Source organism: Pistacia vera, unplaced genomic scaffold (assembly GCF_008641045.1).
Source record: "Pistacia vera cultivar Batoury unplaced genomic scaffold, PisVer_v2 Contig1461, whole genome shotgun sequence".
Taxonomy (NCBI): Eukaryota; Viridiplantae; Streptophyta; class Magnoliopsida; order Sapindales; family Anacardiaceae; genus Pistacia; species Pistacia vera.
In genome coordinates this window covers 25,793-45,349 of record NW_022195534.1, presented here as the reverse complement: position 1 = coordinate 45,349, position 19,557 = coordinate 25,793, and the positions used below count along the sequence as shown (strand labels likewise).

The window sequence follows — 19,557 nt, the reverse complement described above, 5'->3', positions numbered from 1 at the left end:
ATGGAATGAAATAAAATTTGTGATTTATAGAGGACCATATAAATTACTATATGTATATTTTGCTAGACAATAAAAATCCTTAAAGATATATTTGGCAAAAATAACATAATAATTTAAAATATTTAAATTGAAACTAAATATTACAAATATAAATTAAAATAAAATTAATAATTTTTAATATAAAAATATTATTTTTATATTTAAATTAAAAATATTTGAAAATGGGTCAAAGCTGGTCAACACTGCCAGACAGTGGACCGTCGTTATGCTACCGTCGTCACCGTTGGCACTTGATGGATCATCAACCCAACTATCTACGGATTTGGATGAGTCCCAGCCACCGAAGATCGCCGAACCAACATCCCTTGCGACAATCATATTTTCGACCACTATGCATGATGTTGCTCTGACGATTTTCAACAACCAGAGCCCACTCAGATCTATAAAGCGCTGACCAATGGTCCTTCACGTGCTGACTATGACGATGAAATCATGACTCAATGATGGTGATGACGGCAACAACATGAGGAAATTTAACTCCCCAGACCTCCCAAGTTTGCATTTAAAAAAATGGCCTTGAAAATATTTTTCATTTTTTTTAATTTAGAAATGCTGACGTGGCACAACTAGGATTCACTAAACATGTAAAATGAGTTAAACTGAAAAGATTTAAACATATGTGGGTAAAATCATAATTAAAGGAAGTTTGTTTAAATTTTGAAATTTGAAAACGAGCCCCCACCCTTCAAAATGGCTTAATCGAGCCATATACCCAAAAAACGACCGACGAACACTATTTGTTTCTCTGCGATTTCTGGTGACTACAGTGCCTTAATTCCGGAAAATTTTCGATCCTAAAGCTTCCTTACCTAAAACCATGGTTGACATTCTCAAAGAGGAGGAAAACCCAACCCCACTTCGAATCCTAGACTCCGGCAGTGCCAACAGTTCAAAGGCTGTCAAAGAAGACGCTCTGGTGGATCATCCAATGAGTGAAGGTGGTCTAGAGGCAGAGGAGACAACGGCGGCAAAAGAACAGACAAAAGAATCGAAAAACAGTTTTGAAGAGGAAGACGCCGACGAGAATTCAGGCGAGGAGGAGGACGCCGGTGAAGACGGGGTACGTTTTTTACTTGTTTTTTTGAATTGGATGAGAAAATTAATTGATTTGTGCGAATTTAGGGGAGATATAGTTGGTTTTATTGTTATGGTGGTTGTAGCGTTTTGTCAAGCAGTTGGCGAGCATTGGTGGAGTGGCTTTATTTGGGTTCCAGAGGATGAGGGAAGGCAAGGGAGGCCATAGGGAGGTTGTTTGTGAGAGTTTGGTAGGCTGGGGATGGCAGGAGGTGGCGGAATAGAAGGGCTAGAGGGCTGCCTTGCATATTGGCAAGGCTGGCCACGCACAACGTTGCGTGCGCTGTGCGTGGCTAGCCCTACAGGGCTTGCATTAGCAGGGCTGGCTATGATTGTTATATTAGAAGTGTTAAATTGCAGGGTTTTTAATTCATATGTTGGTGGGGTTTTAGCTTTGGTGATTATTTGGATGTGTTTTTTTAAGTTGTGAGGATAATGGTCTTAATTATGGTGATCCTTAAATTAGTGAGCTTATATATTTGTATGCTATGAATGAATGTGTAACGGTGGTGCTGGTGTTATGTTGATGTTGTTATGTGATACTAATGTTTGTTGGTTGTGCTTGAAGCGTGAAATGAAAGTTTTTTAATTCATACGTTGGTGAGGTTTTAATTGAGTGATTGTTTAGATTATTAGTTTGTAACAATGAATAAATGGATGTTGTTGATGATGGTGGTGGACGTAATATTATTAAGTGGAAGACTAAGTTTGTTTGTTGTGTTAGAAGTATTAAATGCTTGCTTTTCAATTGATGCTTTGGTTGAGTTTTAGTTTAGTGATGTTTTAGATGAGTTTTGAGTTGTTAACTGTTGTGATGGCAGGATTAGTAATCTTATGAGCTGTGCAGTATGGTTTTTATGTTCATTTACATTGTATGATGCTCCTTTTTTTTTTTTTTTTTTTTTTTCTCATACACTTGAAAAGATTAGTTGAAAAGTTCATTGTATGATACTCTTTCTTTGTTTACAAAGTATGTTGGTTCTACAGAGGCCAAAAACACCCACTCCCTAATACCCTCGAAGCCCATATCCCCCAAATTGGCAGTCTATTAGTCGTTTTGGTTTCTTTTTTTTGTTGATATTTAGTTTATATCGATTGTGCAGATTTTTTGAAGCGTAAATTATAAAGACTATGGGTTGAAGGTTGTAAGCGATAAGGTACCGTACTTCCCCGTAAGGGTGACAATTAGGTCGAGTTGGCAAGTTTTTATGAGAATAATGGATATTTTACAAGAACAGAAGAAGGGGTTCAGACCGATTAAAAGAGAGTTGTTTCGGTCATTTTGTGAACATTGGGGAAGATTGGAAAAAAGGCGTTCTAGGGACAGGGAGTGCATTATATGTTGCTGCACTCAGTTAAAAGCCAAAAAAAAAAAAATGTGGTTCGTGGTGGATGGAAAGCCACTATGTTTTGGGATGATGGAATATGCCCTGATGACAGGCTTAAGATGTGGGGAATTTCCAGATGCGGCAAAGCAAGAGAGAATAAAGAAAAGTAGAGGGCAGCTGATAACTTGGCTAGAAAGGTTTTGGGGGGGAAGGCGTCTATTATAGTACGCGATTTAAAGGAGAGGTTAGAAGGAGGTAGGTATACCTTTTCAGAGAGGATCAATATGTGTCTGGTATGGTTCGTGCAGTCGATCCTAATGGCTTCTGACTCAACAAAAACCGTTAATATGGATTGGGTGAAGTTTTTAAGCAACATAGACTTCTTTAATGGTTATCCGTGGGGACGGGTACCATTTTAGCTAACCATGGACTCCTGCAAGGAAAAGACATGGCGTTAAAGCAGCGCCAATCTGTCAAGAAGAATAGACCGAACACCTACAATTTGTTTGGCTTCCCATAGGCAATGCAGGTAAATAGTAATAGCTTTTTTATATATTTTTTGTATTATATGTGTTTTAATATGAACTATTTTTTTTACAATGTAGGCTTGGATGTATGAGGTCGTCACTGTCCTGGCTAGGGGGGGGGGGGGGGGAGGATGAAAACTTCGAATGAGCTGCTGCAATTTCCTAGGATGTTGCGGTGGCACATCGAAAAGTGTAGCCATTGGGATTATGAAAAAATAGACATGGAAATTCAAGCGGCTCGGGCAAGATTAAAGGATTAAGCTTTTCAATATGCACTTGCTTTTAAATGTGGCTTAAATTTGATTGATTTTTTTTTTTTTTTATTGCAGGGATTCGTCCGTCCTTTCCTCACCACTACTAGGAGTGAAGTAGGAGAGGAGTATGTTACATCCTTCAAAGCATTAGAGGATGAAGCAGATGAAGGGATAGACCACCTAATGCGGGAAGTGCAGTTGCAAGGCCACTGCTTGAGAATGTTGTTGACGTCGAGGATGATGAAGCTCCAATCGGCGGAAGGGAGGATGAAGAGGTTCATACACCTCCACACAATTGACAAATTGGTACAATAAGTACCGCTTTGCCAAGGTGTCGAGGTTGGGAGAATGAGGTGGTTGACCTCATAAATAGTCTGTTTGAGAGTTTTACAATAGTTATGAGAGGTTGGAGAAGATGGAAGAGCGGATGAAAATGGTGGAGGAGAAAGTTGATAAGGTGGCAGAGAAAGTTGGTTGAGTATTGAAAGCAGTGGAAGTGCAACCTAAGTTGAAAAGAGAGAGCTGAAAGAGTAAGTTTGTCAAATCTCCTTACACCATAGTAACACATGGAAAGAAGAGGAAAATGAAGTAAGAAATTGAGGAAGTCCACGAAAGTGGAGAAGCAAAAATGGAGGAGGTTAAGGAGGTTGCTGGAGGAAGTGGGGAAGTGATAATGGAAGAGAGTGAGGCGGGACGCGAAGGAAGTGGGGATGTCCAAATGGAGGAAGGGGGAGGAAGTAGGCAAACGAAAACGGAAGAGTTAAAGGTCAATTTGTATAAGCCAATAGAGGAGGAAAATAAAAAAATCTTATATGCCTATTACAATGAATCCGGAAGTGATGCCCATGTGAAGTGCAAGACCAGGGATTATCCTCGGGAGTGGTTTAAAAAGATGTTGACGATGGACAGATGGCTTGACAACTCGGTGAGTAATTTTCCCTTATTTTTCCTTATGTTTTCCATAAGGTATTGTTTACTTATCATGTTGTTTTTATTTGATGCAACATATCGATAAGGTATTGACACTCATGAGGTTACGACAGAGCAGTAATGGTGATATATTGTATCCCGATTGTGCCATCACTGATGTGGCCTTTGGCCAAACACTAGTAACGACATATGACACTTTAATGAAAAAGGTCATTGGTAGAGGTGCAGCAAGAGGACGCAAGCGAAAAATATTGGCCACAGATGACTTCGACGGCGTCCTTGATGATATTCAGTTTTATGACAAGAACATGCAGTATGCATGGGGGGAAACGTCCAAACATGGCCATAGTTGGGCAAAGGTTAAAAGAGTATACTGCATCATCAACATCAACGATATGCACTCAATAACCGTCGTTGCGCCTTTAGAGAAGGGCTTGCTAAAGATCCATGACCGCAATCCAAGAATTTGTCGAGAGAGATAGTTAGAGACGGAGTTAGAGCCATTGTGCGTGTTGTTCCCATGGCTGTTACACGATAGTGGGATGTTTCAACACTTCGATGATAAAGTACTAACGGGAAAGTCGCCACTCAAGCGCCTTCTCGTCCCGATAAATGACTCAAGTTAAATTTTGTATAAAACTTACATAATACAATTGTTTTATAAGTTGATTCTAATGCTAATGTCTTCCTCTTATTGTAGTGTTGATTGTGGGGCACATGCACTGAAATTTATTGAGTTTGACATGACCAACACCCCGATAAACGGTTTGAATGACGAAACAATGAGCAACTATCGAGAGCGTTGGGCTGTTGAGTGCTTCCATGGGCATATGGATCCCTTTTGACTAACCAGAACCCAATACATATTTTTTCCAGCTTTTCTCTTGAATTTTGACAAACTAAAATCACCAACATATATTAATTCCATATTTTCTCCTGAATTTGACAACCTAATTGCATCAACACATCAATGTCATGTAACATGAATACTAAATATAAAGGATGATTTATTCAAGGTAACAATAAAATTCAAAACATAAAAAATTGAAAACAACAACTCTTCAACGGTTGGCCTTGGCAACTCTCTCGATTTCATCATTTTTCAAACCTAATTTTCTGGATCTGTATGTGATCGATTCTGACAATTGCTTCTCTTATGGTCAGCTTGCTTGCAAATTGAGCACTTATTCAGCCTCCGGGGAAACTTAAAGGTTGATGGAATATGCTTAACTCTTTTTCTCCCATTTTCTATCTTTTTTAATGGTGGATGGATGATAATGTGAACTAACTCTGGCGACACCACCCACTGCTCTTCTGGAGGAACTGGATATATCATTTTCGAATAAGCCAGCATATAGTAATTTGCCATATAGAGAGGGGAGCAAAGTTCAATGTAAATTCTTGAACCAAAATCCGACTTCCGTTGGTGTTTCAGTGCTGCTAGTGCATGAGGACAAGGTAAACATTGAATGCCAAGTACTTTACTGCAACAAGTTTTACTAAGAAGGTTAACTAGGGCATCCAGACCATAGCCATGCACAATGAACTCTTGAGCATTAAGAGGATAGGCAAACAGTGCATTTGACAGTTCCATACGTTCTCGCAATAATTTTTCAGCTGACGGAACAAAGGTTGTGGTAAAATTATCTGACTCCGTACGACACTCATGAAACCACCGTGACAATGTCCTCTGGATTGCATCAAAAAGGGAAACTATTGGAAACTTTCCTTCTATTAAGACCTTCGAATTTATGGACTTGGCTATGTTCGTGGTCATAACATCAAACCTTCTTCCAGGAAAGTAAGCTCTACTCCATCACTCGAAACCAACATCATGCTCAAGATACTTAGCAATTCTATCATCCTTGATTCAGATTTGCTAGAAGTGCTCCTCAAACTCATCAACTCAATAAGTTTTTGCTACCATGTAGTATGTCTGAAGGAGGAGAGCACCCTTAAACTTTTCTTTTTCTGTGATGTGCTTGAGGGTAAATAGTGGCAATCCCCTTCTTTATAGAGTTGTGCCTATTGGATATTATGCACAACTCATCACTGTCAGGCTCTATCGTACGTAATTACTGAAAAAACCAAGTCTACGACTTGTCATTCTCAGAGTCAACCACACACCATGTAACGGGATATATGTGATTCTCGCTGTCCTATGCAGTGGCCACCAACAATGTACCTCCATACTTTCCTGTCAAAAAACAACCATCAACAACCAACACCTTTCTCATGTTTAGAAAACCCCTTATAGCAGAACCGTAAGCAACAAAAAAATATTTAAACCTCATATTCTTATCCCACTTTAAAGCCATCTTGCTACTTTGGTTTGTCAACTCAAGCATATAACGGTATGCTTCAATACTGTGTACCCATGAGTCGGCGTGCCTCTCACAAAATCTTGTGCATGTTGTCTCCTTTTCCAGCATTTTCAGTAACTAATAGCACATCCCAACTCTGTGCGCACAAGTCTCTGAATGTCTTTAGGAGATGGACATTTCCCTTCAATGAACTGACTTTTGAGAAATTGTCCAATAACATCAGTGGAGGTTTGTCGATGCTCACGTGAAATATGTCTCAAACCACATGTATGCTTACGGGTATATGTGCTAAGAATAAATTTTTCGGACTCTACCAACCTTTTACAATAAACACGCCACTTGCACTTTCGGTCACGATATGCAACAGTCATAACCAATGAATTCGAGTTTTTGGTGATGAACTCAAAATTACCTCTCACGGCAACAAGTTTTAGCTTCCTCACCACTTCCTCTTTATTGTCAAATAAATACCATATGCGTAACTCTGATCCATCTGTAAAAACATGAGCTAATTCGCTACTACTTGCAATTGCCCCCTTTGAACCTGTATAAAGGACCATAGTGTTCTCTTCCTCACAAACTACACCTTCTGCATAATCTATATTTAAAGGAATCTCTACATCTGTGGGAACATGTACGGGTTCCTCCTCCTCAAAATTTTCATGCTACCACGCATGACCAACCTCTTCTACAGTGTCCTCCTCACCACCCAAATCACCGCTTACTCTTGATTTTTCAACTAAGAAATCAAAGCCTTCGTAGTTCAAATTAAAACCATAATTCTCTCCGCCAACTTCCTCGTTATCCCCTTCTTTTGAATCAACTTCCAACGGTTTATTTACAAAGAAACCCTTAAAATCGGCCTCGAACCATTATTAACCATATCAAACATATATAACTTCACACCTTTATCAGACTTTAATATAGTAGGAGACACCTTATAATGTTCTGGAACTCTGCTTAAAACATACTTCACAACTATATCACTATGTGAGCAACTCAAATCACCTCTTCTAATTATTTCATCAATCAACTCATCAAAACTAACCTCTGTGCTCACAGTGTATAATTTCTTTGCTCTTCCCAATCCACTTCCAGCAACTTTCTTCCTCCACCCACTCACCAAAATATTCAACACTCAAAACAACTTGTCCCATGTCTAATAATAGCCAAGTACCTATAATGCAAGAAAAAAAATATTATTAATTGATTTATTAACGGTTGAAAGATTTTAAAAAGCATCTGCAGAGTCACTTGAGCAATATGGTACATCATTTACTAGATCGCTTGAGCAATATAATGGATCGCTTAAGCGATCTGGTATAAATAAGCCTGATCGCTTAAGCGATCTTATGTCATTTACCTGATCGCTTAAGTGATATGTTGTCATACACCAGACTTATAGCAGATCGCTTAAGTGATCTTATGTCATTTACTTGATCGCTTAAACGATCTGTTGTCATATACCAGACTTATCGAAGATCGCTTAAGCGATCTTCTGCCATATACTTGATCGCTTAAGCGATCTACGATCTGCTGCATTATACCAGACATACCAGATCTCTTAAGCGATCCATCATATCCAGAACATATTTTCAATCATCTTCACCTATAATCGGTGCTACCACCCCTAGCTACCTACAATGCAAGAAAATATTCAACAAATTTCACTCCTTTCAATTTGCACTACATCAAACACAACCTGACAGCTTAAACAACTAAATCAAAATCATAACCCAAACCCAATCCATCATTAAATCTTTGTAAATCGAAATATAAAATGGAAATGGGAGATACACATACCTAGACAAAATGTTAGGAGGAGATGGAGGAGGAGGATCTGTGGCGGAGAAGATGTTAATGGCAGAGGAAGAAGAAGAAGATGTAGACGAAGCTTTTTAGAGAAACACATTAGGGGAGGGATGGCGTTAACGGCGAGGAGGAAGAAGAAGAAGTGTTTTGGGTTTGTTTCAAGAATTTGCTCTTTGGGGAATATGTAATTTTTAAAGATTACACAATACTTCATTAATCTAATTAACCACAATCATGTTTAATTAACCTTAATCAATAAAAAGTATTTACTACACTTTCAAACTACATGCTTTTTTATTAAATTGAATTTGATGGCCTTTATAAAAGGCGTCCTAAAGCTCTGTGGGGAAGAAGATTCCCACTCATTTTTTTTTAATTCTCGTTTTATTATTTAATTAATAATTACAGTAAAAATATTACCAATTTAATTACACATGTGAAGCCATGCATGACAGCCAAAATAAATCTTCGCCCAGCCCAACAGTAGTCCGACCCGCTGATGAAATACTAAATAGCCCTAACTTTTTAATGCCTTGGCAGTCTTCTCTCTCTAAACCAAAACCCTGGGTTTTGAACTTTCCAGAAGTGAACTAATCGCCGAACTAACTTCCTTTGTTAATTACGTGTAAGTCCCCCGTACTTTTGATATTCACTTTAACCACTTCCCGTTTTACACACGAGCAGTTGCCAGGACTCTAGCCGGTAAGCAAATCTATCTCTCTCTTCACTGCTGGTGATATTTTCTTGCTTGATAATCGAATGATTTCGATTCAATTTTAGTACTTATTTTTTTTTTTAGGGTTTTTCGATTAAAAAAATGGGAAAACTCGGAGAAAAGCAAGGAAGTTCGCCAAGAAGAATCTGCAGTCTGTGTTAAAAAGAAAGCGAAAGATAAGTCTATGTTCAAGAAGAGAGTTCTAAAAGTAAGGTTTTTTTTTTTTCTTTGTTATATTCATTTTTAATTAGTTCTAAGTTTTGGAACGTCTAATTAAATGCTAACGTGAACTTATAGTGCAATTTATTGTTAAAGTTCATTCTAGCTCGTTTGAAGTAGTGGATTAGTTCATGAGTATTTATTATAAAAAAATACAAGCTCTGGTTAAATTTGAGCTTGATTAAAGTAATTTATTGGTAATGTTGCTTGTAATTCGATTTGTGTAGAAGATGAGAGGGATGCAGCTGAAAACAAAGAAGAAGAGGCGCGAGAATTATCTAATAGAAGGTAAAATTTTGAAATTGCAACTACTCAATCATTTGACTTTCAATTTGTCTCTCCTTTTGTTTTGTTTTTATTTTTATTTGATTATTGTATGTTGTTGTCATTGGAAATATGTATGTACCACGGCATGCGGTATGATTTCTTAGAAGGATTTATTTGAGAGTTGTATGTATTGGCCTTGAACCATTTATTTAAAAAATCTCAATTTTCTTTTCAGAAACCATGAAGGTATTGATATTGAGGACACCTCCCTTGATGAAATATTTAGTGAAGACGATAGTGACGTCGACAGAGATGATTCAGGCAGTGATGGATATCTTTTAGAGGTTTGAAACCTATCATACATGAACTTGTTGTTAATGTTTTCTTTGATTCCTCTGGTATTAATCTTAATACTTTATGACCAGGACTCAAGTGATACATATGTAGCTGAAAGTCATCTGGAAGGTGAATACACTATTACTGCTTGTGCAACTTGTGTTTTAAAGTTTTCAGGCATCATCTATTTCTTCTTTTCCTTTGATCATCTTTTTGTTAAAATTTGTAAATTAATTCATATACAGAGAACGGAGCTGGTATGGAGTCATCTGTGCAGAACCAAGAAATTCTTTCAGAACTGGAGAGTAAAATGAAAAAATTGGAAAGACTGAAAAAAAAGGTAAGAGGATCAATCAAAATGTCAATTTTCTGGGGATGGACCTCAGATATATGATTGTTTATGAATTAAAACCAGGAGCCTTATTGTATTTAGAGTTTGCCTCAAGGTTTTGTGAATTAGGTGATTGATCTTGATAAGGTGTTTCTCCTTTTAATCTGAGTGTCCGCTTGCAGATATTTTCATTTATTTGATGAAGCAATTTTACTTGGAAAATTTCAGGATCCAGAATTTTCAAGGTTTTTGGAAAGTCATGATAGGGGTCTCAAATCATCCAGAAATGAAGATGCTGTAAGTTACTCAAGATGTTTTTTCTGTCTTGAGAATGATATCTCAATGAAATAACTGTCTGGACTGTGTATTACTTGTGTTCAAATGTGACTGTTTTTATAACTTTGTGGTATATATGTACTAGGTAGCTTTATCTTCAGATTTTCCGCATCTTTGAAAAGTATATTATCCTTGCAATGGATTTAACCACATTTTCGCAATTGTGAAGATTTATTTTTTTTTTTTTTTTTTTTTAATACTAAGAATTTGGTATTTAAATCCTCAGATTTAGCCTCGTTTATCTGAATTTGCTGGTTTTTCCATTAGTTTATTTTCATTGTATTTCCTGTATAACAGTATTCAGATGATGATGAGACAAGTAATGATGACATAAATTCAGTGGATGATGATGGCCCAAATTCACATAAGAACAAGCTCTTGACCAGCTCTGTTGTTAATTCTTGGTGTAACCTAATTAAAGAGCAGCAGAGTGTGCCTGCCCTTATTAGTCTACTAAATGGGTATCGAGCTGCATGCCACTATGGAGCTGAATCAACTGGTGCCCTTGATGCCGGCTCCAGCTGTAGAATTCAAGAGAGTGAAACCTTTTGCAAGATATTGACATTTGTGCTTCATGAGGCTGATAATGTATTTCGTGGGATGCTGGGAATTTCATCCTCATCTAGCAAGAGGGGGACCATTTTGGAACTGAAGAATACTCCAAAATGGAAAACTCTGAGGCCACTTATCAAGTCTTATTTGAGAAGTACCATGTTCATGCTGAATCAGGCTACAGACTCTGAGATATTAGCTTTATCCTTAAGCAGGCTTAGAGCTTCTGTAGTATTTTTTGCTGCTTTTCCTCCTTTACTGCACAGACTCATCAAGGTATTTTTATTTGAAATTATGTATATTTATATTGTATTTTTGATCAAGTTTAGACATCTTATCAATATGTAACCAAGATGTTTGTATGAGTTATTTTGTATTTACACTGTTATTATAACCAGTTTTACTTTTTATATTATGGGGCTTTCACATTGGCACAGTACAGAAAATAGCAATATCTTGGAACTTGATTGTTTTGCAGTTTTATGAAATAGTTATATCCAGAATTTATATTGATATATTTTATCACAATTAAATTTTATGCTATTTGAGCTCATTTCTTGCTTTTTGAATTGAATGCAGATTGGGGTTCATCTGTGGGCAACTGGTGAAGGGATTTTATCATCTCACTCCTTTCTTCTCTTACAAGATGTGTCTTCTGTGTTTAGTTCAGATTTCTTCGATATTTGCTTAATTAAAATGTTCAAAGCCTTCATTGGTCACTGCAAATTTGTGGAGCCAGCTCTATTCAAACACATACAATTTCTAAGGAACTCTTTTGTTGAGCTGTGCTCTCAAGATCTGCAGAAATCATCAAGCAAGGCAATGATTTCCATCCAGAAAATGTCTAGGATACTGCAGTTAGGTCTACAAACAAAGAAGAAGGTGTGCAGATGCACTGTGCATGTTTTACATAATTTCCCTGTTTTGTCGAATTCAGAGTTTATTCAGTTGCTGATTAGATTTGGTGTTGATAGAAATTAGTTTATTTTGAATTTTGATAATGGAGAGGAATGCTTTCATCATTTTTTGTTTTTATTGCTTATAAACAGGAAGCAGTGAAGAAGATATGCAGTTGGCAGTTTACTAACTGCATTGATCTCTGGGTTACCTATATATCACATAATGTGCACGATTATGATCTTCAGCCGTTGATTTATATTATCATTCAGATTATAAATGGAGTGGCTGTACTTTTTCCAGGACCAAGATATCTGCCTTTAAGACGCAAATGTGTTGAGTGGTTAAATCATCTCTCTAGTGCTAGTGGAATTTTCATCCCTGTCACTTCATTGGTGTTGGATCTTTTGGGATATAAAATAGGAAAGGAGGGTGGGAAGCCTGGGAAGGACTTCAACTTTTCATCTGCAGTGAAGGTCAGGAAATAGTAATGTTATGTTGAAATTTAAGTTCTATTTTACTGCCCAATTTCTTTATGTGGTTCATGCACATCTAATTGAAACCATTGTGTTATTATTCTCTTTCTGTTCTGATTATGTGTTTCATTGATCATCTATTGTTCCTTGAAACCTATACACTGTCTAGCAAAATATCTCCTGTATTTTGGGTAAAACTAATGTTTGATATTTATGGTGCAGTTGCCAAAACATTTGCTGAAATCCCGAAACTTCCAAGAAGAGTGTGTTTTTACTGCCATTGAACTGCTTTCAGTGCACTTTGCTCAGTGGAGTTACAACATTTCTTTTCCTGAGCTGGCAACTATTCCACTCATTCGTCTAAGGAAGTTTCACGAAAAAACTGCTATTGAGAGTTTCCGGCGAGTTGTGAAACGCTTTGTTGATATGGTATGAATTCTTATGAATGAATTTAGTGTTTTCTTATACCACTACCCTGGCAAGAATTCATTAGAAGAACATCTAGTTACAAAAACAGCCTACCTGTTTGCTACTGTCTTGCTCCCAATTGATAATTCTAGAAATGCAATGTGAGGTACTTAAGAAAGGAAAGGAATGAAATATCATGTTGAGCTGAAAGCCCCGTGGCATGGACTGTTGAGCTCCAAATATCTAGGCTTTCCCGAAATGATTTTGATGGTGAACCCAAGCTGTGTAAACTATCTTGACAAGTGTAGAAAAGCTTGAGTTTTTAGTTTCCTCTATAGCATGTTTTGCTGGTTGTTCTAAATCTTATGATCATATTGCTTATTGAATAGAAAATTGATATTTCATTACATGACGAGCTTACTACTGATTATGGGAACATTTTTTTGTGAAATTTTTTCTGGCAATGTTAGGTGGAGCAGAACATTGAATTTGTGCGTAAGAAGAGAGAGGAGGTGGCATTTTCACCGAAAGATCAGCAGTCCGTTGAAACATTTCTTCAGGTTTGTTTGTGCTAACAATATATTTTGGGATTCGATAAATCTAACAGGCTCATCTGACATTGATGAATTTTCCATGCCAGCTTGAGAAGCACAGTGGCAATGCCCCATTTACACAATATTACAAAAGTGTCATGGAAAGGGCTGCTTCTGGGAGTCTTATTTTGAATGGAAAGATAAGGTAAAACGCACCTTACCTATTTTGTATTATTCCTAGTAGAAACCTTTGATATTCTCTCTTTGCTGCATTTTGCAGTAATTACAGTTGTAACAATTTTGCTGCAGTTTCCTTGAGCAGAAGAAATCAAAAAGGAAAAGAGGACAACAATCAACTGTCACCGTAGATGCTAGCTAGTGCCAATGGTGAAGAGCAGCCGGAGAAAAAAATAAGGTAGACCCCTCGTTCAGTGACAAAAGAAGAAGATAGAAATCGAGGCAGAATTGAAAAGCTTGAAGGTTAATGCCTTCCTACCATCAAATTTTGATGCCATGTGATGTGAAAGTAAGAAGGTTGAGATGTTTCTTTGGTGGCAATTTCTTAAAGCAACTGTATTGCATGATGTAATGCTCATTTAGGCTTGTGGAAGTTATTCTGATTATGAAATACATATGCAAAAGGGAAAAATTTTGTTAACGATATTAGAAAAGGGAAATTAAATTTTGGAACACCGTATTGTCAACTTATGTATTATTGATCTTTGAGTAGAGGTGGATGAATTTTATTTTATTTTTTTGGTAACCGAAGTATTGGGGTTAATTTGTGCGTATTTTAACTAATCTTTGAGTTCTATTGAATACTTTACATGCTTAAAAGACCAAGTAAGTCACAATGTGAGAACTCAAAGAAGTGTTATAAATTTTATTCATATATAAAAGGTATGAATGTCAATATTATCATTATTTTGGAAAACTGAAGCAGCCGTCCTGTAGTAGGATTGATAATTCTTGAATCCATGACATGGAAAGCACTAATTTGATGTAGACTTCTTCTTGTTGTTGGGAAGGTAAGATAAAAAGCATCACGTCTGTTTCCATTAAATTTTTCTTTAGTTGTTTATGAATCACCATATCCATAATTGGCAGGTGGCATGGGGGACGAGTAACAAATTAGAACAACGTGCATGCAAAATACAAACATTTTCATTTGCTCTATTTCAATATAGTCTGTTGGTTTCAGGATCCACAGCCCCACTTATACTTACAAAAAATATACGTTTAATTGTTGTCAATATCTGAAACAATAAATTAAAATAACATAAACTTTTTTTTTTTTAAATCACTGGAAGTGGTCGGACTAGTTTGCATGCACCTTAACTAATCTTTTAGGGCTTTGGAATAGTCGACTCGGTAAGAGGCCCAATAGCTACCTCTTTTAGGACTTCACCTAATCCCTCGAGGTTTTAGAACTACTGATTAGGTAAGAGCCCCACTGACCACTCTTTTTAGTGTTTGGGAGGACTCGAACTTAGAAGCTCATAGAACCTTATTTTGCTATTTTACTATCAGCCACCTAGTGGTGGTTAATAACATAAACTTTTTACTTCAATTTGTGATACAAATTATTGGATATTCAATCAGTATAAATTAAAATAACATAAACTTTTTACTTTAATCAAATAATGAACTGCTAATGTCATTTATAATATAAACAAGATATCAATATTACTGGTTAGGTGCTGCTTCTATGTAGAAGCTAAAACCCGTAAATTGAAGATAGTCATGAGAAGTAGCAATGGAATCGTGAAACCAAGTTTCAGATTATTTCCAGACAATAACCCGATGACAAATAATCGTTTACATTCATAATCAATGTAATTATGCCATCAAGAAAGACCTGAAATTAGCTCCTCATAAACATGGAGAACGCAAGCCAAACGAGGCCTTAGCAGCAACAGCGTTTGCTATCAGGTTCTTACACCCCAAAACGCTAAACAATCTCCACAATCTCTTTTTATGACTCCTCTTATCACTCATTTGATCGCCTCCATTGTTGCTGTTGGATCGCAACATTGTTGCAGCTGCATTCACATTATTCGTCCGACTACTCTGTCTGTTCTTTATATCTCTCAGCTCCATTTCCGAAGGAAACCTTCCATATCCAAACACAAATAAATACCACTTTGACTTTCCACAGGGTAATGGCTTGTAATTAATTATTGACGATTTTTTATGAAGGAGTTTTTGTTGCTTGAGAACGGTGTCGTTTATGAGCCGGGTTTGTTCAGGAACATGATGTTGCTTGTTGGGGATGCGTTTTCCGCAAAAGATGATGTCGTCTGTTGGATAATTATTAGTTGAAGATGTGAAATATTCTTCACTTGAGAACTCGAAGAAATCTTCAGATGATGAGCTTAATTCTTGTCGATCTTCAATGGAGAATTCGTCATCCTTGCAGTTGTAGTCTTCTGTGTTGCTGTTTATTACAAGATCGCAAAGAGAAAGTGTTTCTTCTGCTTCGTCGTCTTCTACTTTAAGAACGTCATTAAACTCTTTAGCTACCATATTTTGTAATTCAAAGAAGGGGAAAATGTTTGTTGGGGTTGTGATATTTGAGAGATTCAGAAACGATGAAGTTGGAAAAATATATATACGAGGAATGAGGTTGAGGAAGGAGAGGTGGTTAGTTTATTGAAAGATACTTTAATGGTGGACGATGGTGATAGCTTCCAGTCTTCTAGAGGAGCATAAAGAATTATTCAAAGAGAAAGTTGAGAGGGTGATTTATAGAAGAGCAGGCGAAGATTCATAAAAATTTCCACTCCATTTTTATAAATTACCTTTTAAAATCTTAAGTGATTTTCTACCTAAATCTTCTGGACGATAGAATCAGTCTTCATTAAACGCTTTTAACATAAATGACAGTTTTTTTCCTTCGTTCTCAAACCTCATTGGTTTTCTCGTTCAACCCAAACCCGTAGTTTGAGCTGTTCCACTCTGGTCTAATCACAATTTGACTGAGGCCATAAAAAAACCCTTTAAATGTTTATTAACATTATGAATCAGAATTTAAATGTTGAGACTTGAGATAAGTAAAGACTTTATTTAAACTACAATAAGAAGCTTCTAATTTTATTCGACTCACCAATTGGCGACAAATGGAAATGGGCATGCAGTTTCCTTCTTGGACTTTTCAAACTTTCCTTCGTTTCATGGCTGAAAAAATGTTGTATTTTACAAATTTATATACATAATAAACAATTGAATAAAAATTAGAGTAAACCACTTTTTCTACTTTCCTACCCAAGAAATTTCAAAATACCACTTTTCCACCCAATGTTTATATTCTTTTAATACCTAAAATACACTTCATTTTCTCAATTAACGTTTGAGGAGTTACCAGGAGTTAGGGTAAGAGGGTTTTGTAGAGTGAAGACCAGTGGATCGAATGGTGATGACTGATTGAATATTCGCTATCGGAATCAATCGAAAATTAGTTAAAAATAAGAAATCATAACTTTACAATGGTCGACAATCGACGAGAAATCAAGTGTTGAAGTGAGAAGTGTTTTATAGGGAAGAGACCAGAGGTTTATATGGTAATAATGGTAAGAATTTTTGTCACTTGAATCGGTTTTAAATAGTAACAAAATATTAACTTTGGGTGAGAAAGTGGCGTCAAGGCAAATCTTGGGTGGGAAAAAGTTGCTGAATTACTCTAAAAAAAGAATAGAAGCTTCTGCTAATTCAAATTATTTTCGGTTTTTCAAAAGAAAACTGGCTTTCTATTTTTTTTTTCTTCTAGAAACTCTTTTGCTGAGGTCCAGGAAAAATTCAACCCACATCCATAGAAATTTTTTATATGAAGTATTTAATCCTTAAAACCTTCTGCAATGAGGATAAATTTAAGTTCATTAATACATTAAATAATATACAAACTTTAGATTATAATTTTTTTTAATTTTATTTATATTCTTTAATCTCCACGGTAAGAATTTGAATGCAAAAGAAAAAAAGATTTTTTAATGCTTTATACAATATTATTTCCAAGAATACACTATTGATCGACTATTAATCACACACCACATTGGTGATCTGCCACGTGGACAGCTGTAGAGACATGGCGATCTATGCTTTCTGAATTATAACAAGTCCAAGCCGTCCGATGATTTTCAGGTCCTGCATCAATGTGTCAAACAATAATGTTATGCTTACTCACGGGTTTATTAACCGCCTTACTACCTTTGTTAAAATTACATATGGTACCCATACTATGCATTATATTTACAAAGAATAATAAGATGGTTAATAAGATCGTGAGTAAGCATAGCATTAATCATGTGTCAAAAGACTCAAAAGTGAAAACCTTATCTATTTTTTATGGTTATTTACTCAAAAAATAAGTTTTTTTTTTTTTTTTTTTAGGGAGAACAAATTTTCCCACCCAAGGTTTGGCGAAACGACACTTTTCCACCCTTCAAGTTTTAAAATAACATTTTCCCACTCTTTGTTAGGTTCTGTTATGTTTTTTGTTAATATTTGACTCAAAAGACAAAAATACCCTTAAATATTTGAATTTATAAAAAAAAATTAATTAGCCAAAAAATCAAATATTAAAAAGTCAAAAAAGAAAAAATAGTTAGTCCCAACAAAAAAGTTAGGAGTAATGTTATGAAATTGTTTAAATTTAAATTATCTTAATATTTATTTATAATGTCATCAATATCTCATCACTATTATTCAATAATCTACTAAATTTATAATTTTTTTCATAATACAGTATAATGTTTTCATTTTAACTAATTAACATTGAAAATCAATATTCCTAATTAATTAAATAAACAAAAGAAAAAAAAAAAGTATCTTTACACTTGAACTAATAAATAATCATTATGACTTAACTAAATTTTAATTTATAATAAACTAATTAAGAAATAAACTATTTAAGGGTATTTTCGTTTTTTTAGTCAAATATTAACAGAAAACACTAACAGAACCAGACAAAGGGTGAGAAAGTATCATTTTGAAACTTGAAGGGTGGAAAGTGTTATTTCACCAAACCTTGGGTGGAAAGATGTCCTTCTCCCTTTTTTTAAGTTACATCTAGAAAGTAGAATCAATCTATTAAATTTCAATTTCTAAACTTACTTATTCAAAAGGGAGCTCAGCATTTACCTAACTAATATGAATTCTTGTGTGAGTCAAGAACGATGACATGTTGACACAATGACAATATTTTTTTTTTATATTTTTGTTGTAGAAAAAATAAACTGAAAATGATGAATAGTATAAACATTTTGTTTGCTGATCTTATAAAATTATGTAATTAAAACTTCATATTTTTATATAAATGGAAATTCCATTCCTTCCAATGCAGAAACTCGTCCAAAAAAAAAAAAAAACAAGGCAAATGGCGTGTAATATGAGATTATTAGTACCAATTCAAATATGATTATCTCAAAAGATTGTATCTTGATGCGATAAATGATATGGATGATGCGGTAGTTTGGGGTGAAGTCGAGTCAAGTTGAGTAGTTCAAACTGATACTATCATTTATTATCTCAAAAGATTGTATCTTGATGCAATAAATGATTTTAGAATCATTCTCTTGATGCAATAAATGATATGGATGATGTGGTAGTTTGGGGTACTGGCTCGGATGTTACAGTATCGAGTTCGATACTAATTGAGCCTGATGAATCGAGCTCAAATTCGAATTTGGAACCTGAAAGTTGAATTCGAGCTCGGTTAATCGAATTTTAATCAAGTTGAAATTAGTCGAACTTTTTGTATAGTGATCAAACTTAACTCGTGGGATTATTCGAGCCACTTGAACTCGAACTCAAGTTGAGTTCAAGCTCGAGCCGCTCGGCTCGATTTTCACCCTTAGTGGTAGTCTACCATTACTGAAATGGCAAGATTTATCACAAACAATTTACGACTATGTTGAAGATAGACATTCTCAAATGTTCTCATGGTGTTTACCAACTCCTTGTAGTCATTTTAAAGTTTTTATTTATAATGTTTAAACAAAGTCAGACCATAGAGAGTGATTCTAAATCTTATTTCAAATCATTTCACAAAGAAACAATTTCAAGCACTACAATTCTGAATTTTATTTATTGCAACAACATTTGTGATGTATCAGGTCGCATAAGCCTCCCTTACCGTTTGGACAATCCAAGCAGTCGGGATCACGAGCACATCGTGGACCAG

At 35.7% G+C, this 19,557-nt stretch overlaps 2 protein-coding genes across 2 annotated transcripts; one reads left to right on the top strand and one right to left on the bottom strand.

Annotated features, from left to right (window-relative positions):
• The first annotated feature begins 877 nt into the window (after nucleotides 1–877).
• LOC116123968 (nucleolar complex protein 2 homolog) lies at nucleotides 878–13,758 on the top strand. Its single transcript, XM_031409683.1, has 18 exons — nucleotides 878–1,120; nucleotides 1,221–1,325; nucleotides 3,319–3,435; nucleotides 4,260–4,486; nucleotides 4,874–4,938; nucleotides 9,206–9,232; nucleotides 9,471–9,531; nucleotides 9,746–9,854; nucleotides 9,936–9,975; nucleotides 10,092–10,186; nucleotides 10,406–10,474; nucleotides 10,811–11,341; nucleotides 11,645–11,947; nucleotides 12,115–12,438; nucleotides 12,661–12,867; nucleotides 13,317–13,406; nucleotides 13,487–13,584; nucleotides 13,689–13,758. Exons 1-18 carry the CDS (start codon nucleotides 878–880, stop codon nucleotides 13,756–13,758), a joined length of 2,781 nt encoding a protein of 926 aa, XP_031265543.1.
• Nucleotides 13,759–15,251: 1,493 nt separating this feature from the next.
• On the bottom strand, nucleotides 15,252–15,905 carry LOC116123967. The gene has a single exon (XM_031409682.1). The coding sequence runs from the start codon at nucleotides 15,903–15,905 to the stop codon at nucleotides 15,252–15,254; it is 654 nt and encodes a 217-aa protein (XP_031265542.1).
• Nucleotides 15,906–19,557: the final 3,652 nt, after the last annotated feature.